This window comes from Rhinolophus sinicus, linkage group LG12 (assembly GCF_036562045.2).
Source record: "Rhinolophus sinicus isolate RSC01 linkage group LG12, ASM3656204v1, whole genome shotgun sequence".
In the NCBI taxonomy this organism is placed as follows: Eukaryota; Metazoa; Chordata; class Mammalia; order Chiroptera; family Rhinolophidae; genus Rhinolophus; species Rhinolophus sinicus.
Window position 1 is genome coordinate 11,866,481 of NC_133761.1, and position 15,754 is coordinate 11,882,234.

The 15,754-nt window shown below is 42.1% G+C and overlaps 1 protein-coding gene across 4 annotated transcripts in view; it reads right to left on the minus strand.

Moving 5' to 3' along the window:
- Window positions 1–2,396: 2,396 nt before the first annotated feature.
- FER1L6 (fer-1 like family member 6) overlaps window positions 2,397–15,754 on the minus strand; it is a 132,986-nt gene continuing 119,628 nt past the window's right edge. For 3 of the 4 annotated variants that reach the window (XM_074316372.1, XM_074316371.1, XM_019720433.2), the window contains 6 exons: window positions 14,232–14,320; window positions 13,678–13,776; window positions 11,069–11,310; window positions 9,629–9,792; window positions 6,658–6,758; window positions 2,398–5,326 (listed from right to left, as the gene is read on the minus strand). In XM_074316372.1, the coding sequence (XP_074172473.1) occupies window positions 5,143–5,326; window positions 6,658–6,758; window positions 9,629–9,792; window positions 11,069–11,310; window positions 13,678–13,776; window positions 14,232–14,320 (879 nt within the window). In that variant the 3' untranslated portion in view covers window positions 2,398–5,142. Of the gene's footprint in view, window positions 5,327–6,657; window positions 6,759–9,628; window positions 9,793–11,068; window positions 11,311–13,677; window positions 13,777–14,231; window positions 14,321–15,754 lie in introns of all 4 variants that reach the window. The other variant, XM_074316373.1, reaches the window with a different exon arrangement.

Consider the following 15,754-nt stretch of genomic DNA (forward strand, 5'->3'; position numbering starts at 1 on the left):
GCGCTGGCTCAGGTAGTAAATGGCCATCAACTGTGATTGGATGGCCATCAGCTGTGGCTAGCTGACTATCAGCTGTAACCAGTGAGCCATTGGCCACTAATATAACTGTTATGGCTTCGCTAGCAGAAAATGGGGGCTAGCAAGAAGATGGTGGCTGAGCTAGCAAGCGAGACTGGTGCAGGAAGACCCCTTGTTGGGGTGCTGGCGGATGTTTGCTTCCTGTGTCTCCAACCCAGCCGCCAGTGAGAATATAGTGGTATGACTCCCCTATCTATGGCTCCGTGGGTGTTCCTTTTTGGCCTCACCATGTCCTGCGTTCTTATGTGGGGAGCGGGACTAGAGACCCTGCCTGACACCTTGCGTGACAGAAATGTAATGTGGTTCGCTTTGAAGATGGAGGAAGGAGCCATGAACTAAGGAATGCAGGCCGTCTCCAGAAGCTGGAGAGGCCAGGAAACAGATTCTCCCCCGGAGCCTCCTGGAGGGAAGGCAGCTCTGTAGACACCTTGATTTTAGCTCAGTAAGATCCATGTTGGACTTCTGGCCTACAGAGCTGTATGATAAATTTGCATTGTTTTAATCCACGGAGTTTGTTGTAACCTGTTACAGCATCTCTAGAAAACAAATACACTTGGGAGCATTACTGGTTGTAAACTTTCTTGGTCCATGAACCAAGGTCCAACGCAGGTCTGATGTGCCTTCCTCACTTCCCATGCCCAATAAAACGCCTCATCCTGTTCCTTCTACTCATAGAAACCATACTTGTGATGCCTGCGACTATCCTTTGAGGACTGGCCTCATGCCAGACACATGCTGGACACTTTACATATCTTTTCTCCAGTCTTCACAACTCCTGCCAAGTAGGTAATAATTCCTTCATAGCAGCTGAGAAAATTGAGACTAAGTGACCTACCCAGATAGAAATGATGCAGCCAGGATTCAGACTTCCCTGTCTTTCCTGGCAGACATCTCGGGTGCTGGCGATGGGGGGCTCCCGGGGGGGTGGGGAATCTCACCAACGTTCAGGAATCTGGCTCTTTCTCTCCATCCCCCTAACACAAGTTCTCATCTCCCACTAGGGTTTGGCCATTGCTTCCTAAGACTGCCCCCTGCTTATGGATCTCATCCCCATCAATCCGTTAGCCACCGTAGGCAGAGCAACTTCTCCAGTACACACCTGCTACGCTTAAACCCTCCCAGGTGTCCCCACTTTCTGCTGTATCAAGGCCAACCTTCTTAGCATGGCATTCAAAGGCCTTCACAATCTGACTCTGGGCTCAATCCATCCCTTCAAACCCTTTATGCTATGGACCCATCATGTTAGCTTTGCACCAGAATATGCTATGGACTTTTCATCATCATGTATACGACAGACAAGGAAAGTATAGTTTGGAGATGTGAAGTTAGCTGCCTTGGGTCACACAGCTTCTACGAAACAGAGTCAATACTAGACCCCGAATTGCCCATGAGACCACCCTTCAGCCTTAAAGAGATATACATCTCTTTTCCCTCCACTTCCCTCCTCTGCCACCATTACTAAGTGAAAACAACCATGCTCTCTGTGGGGAGGACTAGTACCTCCAATCTGTTCTCCACGTGGAATGAAAATCTAATCATGCTTCTTTACTGCTTAAAAATCCTTTGCTATCTATTGCTCTGAAAATAAAGACCCAAATCCTTGAGGATGTGGCCTCACCTGACTTTCCAGCCCCATCTCAGGACCCTCTGCCTCTCTCTTGATACCTGCCCTTTTTTAGACGCCTCCATGTGCCTTACTGCCTCCCACCTCAGGGCCTTTGCACATGCTATCTTCTCTTTTTCGAGTGCTCTTCTTCCTCTCCATCTTTCTTTCTTATCGTTCATTTCCCTTCAGCCATTACCTGCCCAGGAAGCCTTCCTGACTGCCAGACTAGTGTGAGCCCTCCATGACAGTCTTCCTGCTCTCACTAGTTTGCCCTTGTTCAATGCTTCAGTCTATAATTATCTCTCTGTGTGATGATTTGATTCACATCTTCTCTCTGTCAAACTCCATGCCCCATTAAAGCAGAGACTTACTTCATCTGACTGTATACTTTGGTGTCCCCAGTGTTGATCACAGCACCTGGAATGAGGATGGAGCTCAGGAATTATCTGCTGAATAAATAAATGCCACCGGCCCCAGCTATGAAGTCAATCTTGTAATTGCCATTTATGTGTCTTTTAAGGGAGAAAGCAAGAAAAGCACCAAATGTTTCATCTGATGGAGACACAGAGTTCGATAGCTTATCCTGTGGGTTGTTTGGTGGTGTTGTTGTGGGTACTCATTTTATTTTGCTTGGTTTGGGGGAAAGGATTCAAATGTAAAACACATAGGCAAAACCACTCTGAAACAGATTTAGCTGTAAGAAAAACTCTAATTTGCCAAATGAATAAATTTAAATTAATCTTATTTAAGAACACAAATAGGGACTCATGACAACTTCTTGGGAAATTGGTTTCTAATTGCTTTTTTTATTTTTAAACTGTACTATCTTCAGGGCCAGGCCTGCAAATGAGGCCTAGAACATTATTGTATTTTTGTTTTTTTACACACAAGATGGGCCACAAGCAATAACCTATATATAGAACACCAGACACAGCTGAGCCCCGAATTATCCTTGCTTACCACCTCTCCTCACATATTATGACGCCATCTGATCTGGAAAAGTGTTTTTAAATACTTCTGCTTAAGGCTTTTCAGTATTTGAACATCAAAGCATAGTTGATAAGCTCTACTGAACTTTAAAGGATTTTCCATTTTCAGCTTGATTTTTTTGTGGATTTGAACAAGGTGTCTTGTTTATCAACAGTTGACATGTCATTTTACTGTCCAGAATCCAGCAGAAAGTTTGACGCCTTCCTTCTTTATCCAAAAATAATGCTGTTCTTTTCCTTTTCAACAACACCGCAGATGTATGTTGTGCTTTTTCTTAAACCTCATGCGTGAAACACATGCCTTCCCAGGTGCTCTTCTTGAATGTCCCATAATTTGGAGGTAAAACAAGATCTTGAGGAAATACTAGAATGCAAAATCCGTGGTGACAGGGGCTATATTTGTCTGACATCTGCTGCATCCCCAGTGCCCAGTACTTAGGAGACACCCAATAGATATTTTGAAATGAACACATTTAAATTGCTATTTATCTACTAAACTTTTTACAGTAAAAATAATACATTTTTATTTTAGAAGTTTTAGGAGAAACAGAAGACAAGAAGGAAAAGATACTGTTACTTAAAGATAATCACTGTTGATGTTTTGGCATATTCCTCCAGCCAGTTTACTTATGCATGTATTTAAATTTTCTTTTTACATCATGCTATACATATAGTTTTCTAATCTATTTTTTTAATTTACAATGTGCTCAATGTATATATTTTAAAGTATTTTTGACTACATCGTTATTGGTGGCTGTGTTATTCCACAGTTAAGAATGAACCAGTGTACAGAACTAATCCCACTAGGAAACGTTGCCAATGTCAGAAATGCTCTATTTTTTTAGCATTTCAGGAACATGGGGCATTATGGTTACTATGGTGTGAGCCACAATCCAGTAAAAAACACTAAGTCTAGAATCACACAAAACATACTTTAATCTTTCTTTGATGAATCAGGAACATTCTACAAGGACTTCCCCTGGGGAATCAAATATCCTTCATCTTAAGAGAGTTACACATTGTCAGGCTATTAAAAGAAAACAGAAGCCATGGCACTTCTGGTGTCAAAAAAGGAACCCCAATCCAGCCTCTTCAATGCCACCAAATGGCCACTCCTGATAGGAAGAAGGCATGGTTGCCATATTTATTCGTGTCTGAGGACAAACCTTCCAATTCCTTTGTTTCCTTATTTTAACTGATAACACCAACCCCTCACTGCTTTGGATGGAATGGCCGATCCAGACTGTGTTACTTTGAAGATCAAAGGTTTACTTTCAAGAAAAACTGGCCCTATCTGACAAGTACATAGGCTATTGTTTCTAAGACTGCTTTTGAAATTAATTTGTGCTTGAGAGTCATGATAGAACCCACCACATATGGTGGTAAGACTACGTGTTGAAGAGTGCCAAGGATGGCCATTTGCATCATGGGCTATGGGCCCACCATATTTAGTGGGGTCTATATATCTGGCTGAAGAGAATTCCTCCTGGCACATGGAGCTACACACAGACACAAAATTATAATTTATATTTATAAAATTCCCCCTCGGAAATTTCCATACAGTATAAATCCATATAGATTTCTCCAGAACTCACTACAGCTACTGAGCACTATTTCCACAAGTGTTAACTTTAATGGAAAACCAGGAACATCTCAACTCTAGATGAGAATTTCAACAATGATGTGCTTCAGGTGATTTATATGAAATTTTCTCCACGCCGGTTTTGCAGCCCGAATAAGTGAATGTGCTTTATAAACTGGAAGCATTAAACAAGGTTAAGAGGGATGGGACAGGTTAACTGCCTAGTAATTGCTACAATGCGTTCGGCTTATTTGATGTAAAATTTTTATTGAAAAGGAAGTCCTTCCAATTAAATCTCAGGCCCAGGATTAAACCTCTCAGAATAAAACCAATTACGTAACGAAAACATTCACCTAAGTCCATCTGAGGTCACCTTTATTACTCGGAGGCGAAGGAGTCGTTATTTCATGCTGCCCATAGTCGAAAACAGGACTTAAAGCTTCCAAGTGTGAAAAGTGGTGACAGGGGTTGGCATAGGGAGAGATTGCTCCTTTCCATCGTCTCCAAGAAGAGCCGATCTGTCTACACCAGGGGTGTCCAAACGTTTTTCAACGTTTTTCACCAATGGCCATATGCGGTAAAATACACAAACAGCTGGGCCATTCACTCGAGGTGAAGTACGTATTGCCTCACCTGGTTTATTTAAGTAAACTAAATATATTTTTGGAATTTGCTGTGGGCCAATTAACAACGGATCATGGGCCGCAGTTGGCCCACGGGCCGCAGTTTGGACACCCCTGGTCTAGACAGAGGGACTGGTTCTTGGGCCTTTTGGATTCATTCCCTTGGCACCTAGCACAGTGTATGCACAGAGCACACTCTCAGATATTTACAGACGAGGAAGAGAGGATTAGTAGAAAGGATGGGTCTGGGTCCTTCCTCATCCTCTATGAGCCCACGACAATCTTTCGGCTGATGGCTCCCGGCAAGGTGTAGATGAAGAGGACCAGGAAGACGATGAGGATAATCAGAATGAAAGCGATGATGATGTACTTCTTGTAATTCTTCCAGATAAGGTGGTACAGGCACTTGAAGGGGCTCACGAACCAGGAGAAGGAGGTATCTGGGCGGCTAAGAGAGAAGCAAGAGAAAATCAGGGAAGGGGCCCGTGTTGTCCACATGCAGGATTCTGTAGACCCCAGGACATATTTCTGACTCCCATTTTCTGGAGGCCCACAAGGAGAGGACTGAGGATGGGAAAAGAAGGCCATGTTGCCTTAAAGCAGGGGCCATAATGATTCCTCATCATTTACAGGTTTGTCTGGAGGAGGGCAAGAATCTAGTTAGAACCCAGACAGATGTCTGAGTGCCTTCCTGGTCCATCCCTGACCAGCTCAAGCCCCACCTCTTCCATGAAGCCCACCCTAACCACCCCTGTCCATGGATTATCCCTATCTTTCTGAATTCCTATCTCACCTATCACTTGACCGAGCCCCTTTTTAAACTTAGCATATTTGTCTTCTACACTCTGAACTATTTTATGAGTCTGTGTGTTCTTCCTAAGTAGATTGAGATCATCTAGAAGGCAGGGCTTATGTCATATTTCTTCGGTGTTCTTCAAAGTGTTTTTTCAGTAGGTACACGTTGTAGGAACTCAATAAATAATTTTGAAATAATCAATAAATAAGCATCCACTATGCCCCTAACACTATGATAGATGGAAGGTAGGTTCGGTCATCTTGAGACACTTGGGGTCTGGGGAGGGATAGCACACATACAATTTGAGAGTATTTTGTATACATATTTCATATCTATATATACTTACTTTTTAATTGACATTGTAACCCTGGATTAAATTGAATAGGGTAACCCTTTCTTCTAGTAATTCTACTTCTGGGAATTTAAAGTAATAATTTATAAAGGGGAAGCATTTTCATCATATTATGATAATTAAAAAAAAGGTAGACATAAATTAAATATTTAATTACAGAATGGCAACCAATTCAATTAAGGGCACCACGTCTATGGAATATTTCACAGCCATTAAAATAAAATCCTAATTATATCAACTATGGAAACAGAGCAAAACTTTGCAGCAAAGGATACATAAAACATGAAGGCAGATTTGTATGCATGACTGGAGAACAAGTAGAAAAATAATTCATGTGAAATTCATATTCACATGAAAAACGTAAGTAAAAAAATACACAAAATTAGGACATGCTTATGTGGTAGTATTACAGAAAAGCACCTTCTACATTTGCCAAATGCTCTGGATTATTTCCAGAATATTTTTCAATGAAAGAAACAAACAGCTACATGGATTGGATGGCACCTATTGACTGCCTCCTCGTTTCTCAGTTCTCCCAGAGGGGATTATCAAAAGAAATGGCCCCATCCTCTGATGTGGGGACGCAAAGGCCTTTCGCACTTCCGGGGCTCCCACCCACGATTCCACTCACTTGGGCTTGGCCAGAGGCTCGGGCTCCTTTCTGGCTTTTCCCACAGGATTTTTCTCAGCTTCTTCTGCGGTAACTAGATGGAACTCAGCTTCAACCTTGCCCTGCACAGAGACAAAAGTTTCCGTTTGTCATCACAAAGATCTGCTGGGGCATCACCAACCTTCCAGAAAAAGTGTTATCATGTGGGAGAGTGCCAGGAAGCATTCTGACTGTCCTGTTACTTTATTTTGAGAGAAGGTTATCTTTCGGGTCCTGGGAGAAGCCATTTTTATGATGAACAATAAAAGCCCTGAAATGATGTTACTTCGAGTTTTGTGAAAAGAGAGAGTCCCACATATACACAGACACACATGTACTATTTGGCTTATAATCATTTACTATCTGAAGAAATAAAATCAGTTATAAATGAAATAGCACAAATACAATGCTCAACCTAGTGCCTGGTAAATAGTAACTTCTTAAAAATGTATCGTTCTTACCTTCAACACTATTTCGTGGACAGAAACACATGACTTAATGAGAAACATATTCTGCCCATACAGAAAACACCCAGAGATATCCCAAGGACCTGTCTTCCCACAGGAAAAAAATGCAAAGGACAGGGAGGCAAAGAATATAAAATGAATTCTGCCCTTGGCAGAGGAGTCATCAATTATTATCATCAAGAGCTTTGTCCCCTCTTCCCTGTCCCGCCTGAGTGGTCCCAGAGCATGTATTTGGTATCACAAAGGCAGCAGAGGGAAGGTGTTTACGGACATATTTTGATAAATGCTGCTCCTTATTCCTTATCTCTCCATCCAGAGGGTTCCACATCCTATTTCAGTCGGCAGTATTCAACCAAGCACCCAGGAGAGGTCTTAAGTTAATCACATCCTCCAAATGTAATTTTAAATCAGAGCTAGAAAAAAAAAAAAGGACTGTTCAAGAGACTGTCTATTAACTGAATGACATCTATGGATGGACAGAAAGGTCCTGAAAGACTAGATTGATTGTACTGCATATGTTAATGACGGGCTTCAAACTTCCCCGAGCCTGGAGAGCGATGCCAGGCAGCCTGAGAAGTGACCGCCTTCTGGTCAGACATGCTTTCTTCCGCAATCATTATTGCTTATTAAACACAAATCACTGGCACAACATGAGGCGTTTTCATACATTAGTGGTGGGGGTGTATGATGACGAAATCCTTTAAGAAGAGGAATACACACAAACATACACACACACACATATACATACCTATACATATATACATATGTATATACATACGTTTTATGGTGTGGTTGCGTGTGCGTTATTTAACGTAGTTATCCTCTAGACTAGGAATTCCATTTCTGGGTAGCTAAATTAAGGAAGTAATTCAAAACTCAGAAAAAGCTTTCTGCCCAAAGCTTAGCCATTCTTTGTTGTTCAAACTGTCCTGTTTGTCACAATGAGACTTATCTTGTGTTTTATGTGTCCTAGACCTGGAGTTAGCCATTTCTCCAGAGATGCCTGGTGGCATCTTTGTAGCAGGAACTGATATTTAGGAACCAAGATGCCCGGTGGCATCTTTGTAGCAGGAACTGATATTTAGAAACCAAGATCTGGACACTAGGAGTCTTCTTTGCTACTGGGTGGCTTTACCTTTTCATCATCCTTTGTCCTTGGAAAATTCACGTCCTGCCCTACTTGACCCTACGCTCCCTCAGAGAGAAGTAGCTCCTTCCGTCCTCTCTCTTCTTCTGTGTCATTTACACTTTGACTCATCCATGTGTGACCACACTGCTGATACATCTGTTCTTCTCACTGGACTCTGAGCTGGTTGAGGGTAAAGGCCATGCTTACTTCGTTTCGGAATTCACCCACTCATCAATCAATCAATTCGTTGACTGAGCATCTATTATGTGCTAAGCTGTGAAGCTTAGAACTAAGTACAGAGGCTACCATGTAGCAAACCCTCAGGAAGTACCTGAGAGAACTGGGAAGAATGAGCCTGCCTGGAACTTCATTTTCTTTTCCCAATCTCACCAACCAGAAGGGATTACACTGAGAATAAATGGAGGGAAGAAAGAAAAACTCTTAGAAAACATAATTACTCTAGACACCATGGAGTCAGGCCGGCAGCTGCCATTTACCCCGTCAGGTGCAAAGGGAATCCTTGCCTTGCACCTACGGCGCCCCTAAAGCACACACACACACACACACACACACACACACACACACACACACACAGAAATAGGTATCTCTCCAGATCTGCCACCAGGAGCATCCTGACCTGGGTACGCTGCTGCCACTGGCCAGAGGAGCAGAGGGGAGATCACACTGGCCCCAAGTAGAGGATAGGAGCAGAGAAAAGAGGCCATGAGGCAGTTTCAGTCCCTTTTCTCAACTTCACCCATCACTTAAGGCATCCCTTTGCCCTTACAGAGGAGCAATGAGGAGCAATTGCCCTTACAGAGGAGCAGTGAAAGGAAGGCCAGAAGACACTTTCTCCCTGCTATTTGTGAAAGGTCTGAATTCCCACAGCATGGCCCACACAGTGTGGACCAAGTTAGCAGTGTGAAAAAGGGATAAATGGCTCTCCCTGCATCACTCTCTCAAGGAAGCTTTAAAAGGATGGATCACTTTTTAAACTGAGTCTCACGTTTGAGGGGGAAGGGATGAGGTAGTTATGTAAAACTGTACATTAGTCAGGATTTTATGCATAATTTCAAGAAGTGTCGGAAAAAATTATTGCCAGGGGCACAAGTTCAAGCCAAGAGGATAGAAAACCACCTTGACATAGAGAGCTATTAAATTAAGTATGCTGAAATATGGAAGGCTTAATGCATTTATAAAGTTATCAAAATTCTTACTTCTCAGCAGAACCTTTGCCCTCAAGGGCTCTGTGTCATTTATTGCAAGGCACTTCACTTGAAGTTCACCAAATGACTCGATTAAAGAGCATCATGTCCCCTGTCTGAGCCCCACCCCATCTCCTACAGCTGTCACTTACTGTGAGTTCTTTGCTTTTAGCAAAAGGCCACCAGCCCCGCACACGCTTTTGCTGGAATATGGAGATCTTGTTCTGCTCACTTGCATTTTCAAATTTGGTGAGATCACAGGCTTTGGCAGACTTGGCTGCTCGGGGGAAACTATTGAGGTTCATTTCCAGGGAGCCTGTGAAGATAAACCAGTGACAGTTGTGGAAGGGCTTTTAAAATCAATCAACATCCTCATTTATTTATTTATCCATCCATCCATCCATCCATCCATCCATCCATCCATCCATCCATCCATCCATCCACTCACTAGTCATTCAATCAGCATATTGGGTCACTAGCATGTGCCAGGTATTAGGGGTACAAATCTGACCAAGCCATGATTGGTGCCCTCAAAGCATTAATGATGTGGTAGCGGGTAGAAGACAAGAGCACAGCCACAATATATAACTTTTAAACCTCGGTTTTCAGCGCCATTGCTCTTGGCATCTTCCCTGAGTGCGGTCTGCCTCACATGCCCGTCTTTTGAACCTTCCCCTGCCTTAGCATAGGTCACCCTGTGAGATCCCCCTTCCTGTACCTCACCTCCCTCTTGGAGTCCACTAAACCCCTCTAGGTCGGGGACTCATCTTATTAACTTTGTAGCTTCTCTCTCTCACCCATGTATTTTCAATGAGTGAACGAATATAAGGCAGTGTAAGGTAATGCCATGAAAGCATCATGTATTTTTTAAAAATAGCCTTTCCCTATTACAAAAGGCATATTTGTTCATTGTGAACATTTAGAGCATGCACATATGCAAAAAATAATAGGAAAATGTGCCATCATTCATTCCCCCAGAGTTGACCACTGCTCTATGCATTAGTTCTCGTCCTTATGTCAGGCTTTCTCTCTCCTTACCTGTCTGTGAACTTCACTTTCTGCTGTACATATAAACATATATTTTATAGAAAGGGTTTCTTTTTTCTGACACTTTTTTTCACTTACTGCATCTTGCACAACTATCCACCTCATGAAATATTCTAGTATTTTAATGGCTGCAGGGTTATCATTAATGAGTGCTTACTATATAGAAAGCACTGTGCTTAGTTTTTAAATTGTATTATCATATTTACATCTCCCGACACCCTCTAAGATATGTAATACTACTATCCCCATTTTTACAACTGAGGCAAACTGAGGCAGAGTGGACCAATAATTAGCTCAAAATTTAACAGCTTCTTAGTGGTAAAGCAAAGGTCCCTTTATGTCTGAATATGTCTCTTCCACCATATGGATCCACCATAACTTGTTCAGCCAATACCCTATCAATGGCTATTTGAAGCACTTCCAATGTTTTGCTATCATAAATAGCAACGAAATTATTATCCTTATAGCTAAATCAGACCAAGCTCCCCCCAAAGTGGGACAAAACCCTCAGCATCAATATGAGTTTGATGAAGCCACTGGCTTACCCAGAAAGTCATCCGAGGACAGCCTTTCAAAATCCCAAACCTGAAGCACCAACACAGCTGGCGTCTTACACTCCATCTTCTCTAAGGAAAAGATGTTCTCCCTCTTGGTGATAACCATTTGCTTCTCAGCTGGGAGATACTGAAACGGAAACAGGAAGCGCCAGTTGAAGTTCCCCTCTCCGGTCAGGGAGTTGTAATGCACGTCTGTCTCTTGCTTGTCATCTTCCAAACCCTTTAGCCACCTGAATAAAAATTGAAAAAGAGTTGAACCCTCAGAGCACATTATTCAGGCATCAGTATAAGCCACAGTGAATTAACGACCGTGTTTCCCTGAAAATAAGACCTAGCCAGACAATCAGCTGTAATGCATCTTTTGGAGCAAAAACTATAGTCTTATAGTAAAAAAAGACTGGGTATAATATAATATAATATAATATAATATAATATAATATAATATAATATAATACAATATAATACTGGGTCTCATATTAATTTTTGCTCCAAAAGACGCATTAGAGTTGATTGTCCGGCTAGGTCTTACTGTGGTTGTAGATCATAGTTTTAAGATTATGACATAGTTGGATTTAGATGCAAGTTTCCCTTGAATCTGAAAGGGGAAAATAGAGGTCAAAGAGTCTAAAACAGAAACAAGATTCTCATTCCAAGCCAGGTTAGGGAAGTGTCTCCAGTTGGTCTTGGAAAGACCTGAAGCCCCAAGCAATAATGAAGGAAAATTCAGGAAATAGGAAGTGAAAGTGTAATCAGTTTTCTCTCACCCTGGGAGCCCTCTTTAGACTTGGGATATCAGGCCTGTAACTGGCGCCTCCTCTCTGTTTGTGGGTCTCAAAAACCCAGCAGGCCTGTATCCGTGTGGCGGGTTGCCTGCACCCACCAGGGTTTCTATCTTGGCTCAACCACTTACTAACTGTGCAGCCAAAGGAAAGTTATCTAAGCTCTCTGTGCCTTTGTTTCATCTGGAAAATAGAAACAATGATAGTACCTAGCTCATAGGGCTGTTCTGAGGAATTATATGAGGTAACAACTATAAAGTGTTTTGTGTACACCAAATTATCTACACTGTTCTTTCTTCTTAGTATTATCTGGTTTCCGTCTCCATCCCCAGCATAAAATAAGCTACAGTTCACATTTTCCCCTGGTACTTAATTCATGGTGAATCAATTATTGAGCAGATAGACACTTTGATACAAACTAATTGATAATTCCAAACCATGTGTTTTCTGAAAACAGACATCCCTCCCCCACAGGGCAGGGGAGGGTAAAGACCATTCTCTTCCCAGAGAAGTGGTACCACTTGTGGTATGGACACAATTATTTAGCTAAAGATGGTGCTCACTCAAGCAATATATATGTGGTATCTGTTATGACGGAAGGAGTGAGTTAGATGCTAGAGGAGGGATGGAGAGTAAACAGAGATGGTCCTTGCCCTCATGGAGCTATTGCCATGGAGGAAGGGGATGGAGGGATAAGGGTAGGGCAGCAGAAATCACCAGAGAGAGATGTGCAAAGGCCCTATTGTATACATTCTAAGAAGGGAAAGGAGCTCAGTGGATTACAGAGCAGAAAGCAAGGCGGAGTCTTGATCCAGTGAGATGAGGCTGGAGAGATAGTCAGGGGCCAGTCATATGGAGTATTTTAGGACATATTAGGGATTTGAATCTTTGTCCAGAGAAAATAGGATGCCATTAAAGGATTTTAAGTATAGGACTGACATGATCAGATTGTGTTTTAAAAAGATAACTCAAGTTTCAACACAGAGAACCAATTATTGGAAGCAAGAGTGAATATGGAGGGACCAATTCAGATGGTTTTGGTATTTCAGTGGCTCAGCAAGGGATGATGGAGGAAAAGATGATGGTGGTGGTGTGGTGAAGATGAAGACAACAGACAGTGCTGGTGGCTATTTGGGAGGTAAAATGGACAAGATTTAATGGCCTACTAGAAGTGGGAGAGTCAATGAAGAAGATTTCTTGGTTGGGGAAGACAAAGAGATCCCAAGATGGGGCTGAGATAAGTTTTTTCTGAGGGTACGTGTTTATGTCCCTTTTGCTTCTGATTTTTTTACCCCCTCATCTCCCTCCCTGACTGACAGGAAGTCTACTAAGGCATTTATGTCATAGCCTAGATGTAAGAGAGATATACAATGCTTTGTTTCCTGAGTCCTAGGTTGGTATCTTTTTTATCAGTAGAACTAGCCAATGCGAAGGTCTAAATTTTAGCTTTTGTATTAGTCTTACAATCGTCTTAACACTTAGTCTTTCATCAATAGCACTTCATCTCTTTACTTCCTTCAGGTATAAAGGTATTTTAAATGTCACTCAAAAAACTTAGGTCTCCAACAATTAACTGAAAGAGATGTTTATATAATAAGATTTCTTCACAAAAATATTTTCATAAGATAATAATTCTTAGCAAATTGGCCAAATGAGACAAATATTTGACAAAGAAAGTGACTTTGTGTAACAAGGTGAATAAGACGAACTCCTTTTGTGGAATGTGGTTGGAGTATCTCCATGAGGCATAGGTTTGGTTAGAGGTTAAAGAGGTGAGGAGGGGAAGGAAAGCGAGATGGCGTTTGTTGATGACTTTACCCTTTCACATAAATATCACTTGACTTTTGTCCTGTGAAGATATTCTCATCCTCTAAAATGACATCTTCCGTATTCCATATGGTTACTCTCAGTTCATATCTGGAATGAGGGAAGGCAGGATTAGGTGGAAAACCTTGAAAGCTGATTCAGCTGGTATCTATGTGATTCTGGTATTGCTACCTCCGCTTTACCAAGTTCAAAAATACCAACACTAAAGTTCTAGTTCCATCAATAGCAAGTGTCCCCCCTGGAATCACCAAGGCTGTGAATTTCTCTGAGCAGATCCTCTCTCTATGAATCAACATTTTTCAGAATGTTGAAGCTCAGTAACCCCTGCCATAAAACAGGGGCCACCATTCCAATCTCCACCCTACTCCCATCAACCACCACTCAGCTCCTGCTGTAATGGGCCAGGTGAAAAGTGAGGTACAATTATCAGGTGCCAATTAATCAATGTGACATATTAGACACCAGATGAAATGTCATGATCTTTTAGTCTGCTAACATGGTCTCTCCCCCTAAAGGGGGTGTGGGCAGGGGCTGCAGTGACTTACCCTTTGGGTTGCCTTGGTGAAATGTCAACAGGAGGTCCAGGCTGAGGCATATCTTTGGGGAACATGTCCACCCACATCTGCAGGCGGCCCTAGTTAAGAAAAAAAGACCTCCTTGAGCTTTGAGGGAGGAGCTTGTGAACAACTGATCATTCACGGTTTTAACAGATCTCTTTACTAGAAATGGATATTAGATACATCTTGGTAGCTTCATACATGTTTAGAATATTTGCTGACAAAGACAAAACTTACATTTTGAGTAAGAATTAATCAGAGCATATATTAAAAGCAGGAGAAGGGCAAGCAAACCTTTACTGAACATCTACTCTGTGTAGACACAAACTGTGCATTTGATAAGCATTATCCCATTAACTCTCCCAATCTTTGCACTGGGTAGATGTCATTATTCTTACTTAGCAGATGAGCAAGCATCTTGCCTGTGCTTACACAGACAGTATGTAGTAGAGTCTGGATTCAACCCTTGCGTGTTGACTCCAGAGACTGCTCTTTCTACAAACGCTTACAGATGAAAAAGATAACACTATCTGTCAGAAATACCATGCTTCATTGTTTTGAATATAACTTAACATCCATTATCCCCATTAATGCTCACCCAGCTACATTTCTGTGCTACATATAAAGAAACTAAGGCTCAGAGAAGTCAAAGAAATGATCTGAAGTCCTGCAGCTAGTGAGTGGCAGAATAGGGCCTACCATCCATTGCATTGAACTCCATACATCAGACTTCATTTACCCTGTTGCAAGATACTTAGGAGCCCATGTGGGGAAAAGGTCTGGTGGATTCCGTGTCAGATCTGTTGTGTACATTCTAAGTCCTCTGTCAGCTCCGGCAAGACAGTGAGAGATGGACAATGGCTGGGGGGAGGGGTCGGGGGGATTTTATAAGAAGGAAGTGGGGCTTCCACTAACGTGGCTATTTAGGTTACAGGTGGATGGGAGACGTGGCTAGGGGGCAAAAAGATGTTCTGGGGAAGGGAAGATATAAGAAAAGCTTTAGCATTTGGGAAGAGAAGAACCCATTCAATGGAGGATTAACAGTCCTAGGGAAAAGTGGATGATTTATTCTCTAAAGATACATTGACATTCACCTTTCATCAAAAAGCCACAGCTGACAGGAAGGATACCAGTAACTAAGTAATTTCAAACATTGTAGTAAATTTCAAGAAGCAATAATAAGCTTTTCCATCTGGTAAGGTTTACCCTTTCAAGGCACTCCCTGACACGTGCTATCACTAGGTTTACACTCCAGTACTGCTGGGATAGTAAGGTGGGGTATTCCTGTGCTAGGATAGTCCAGTTCATATGCCTTGCCCGTTACACAGTGAGTGAGTCCAGTGCTGGGACCAGACAAGGGCCTCCAACTGTCTGGGTGAAATGCCAGCTGAGAAACTTTGAGCAAATTACTTAAATTCTCTGAACCTCAATTTTCTTATCTTACAAGGATCATATTAAGTACATGCTGAGACTGTATTAAGGAATTAAAGTAAAGTGACCCACACAGCCTC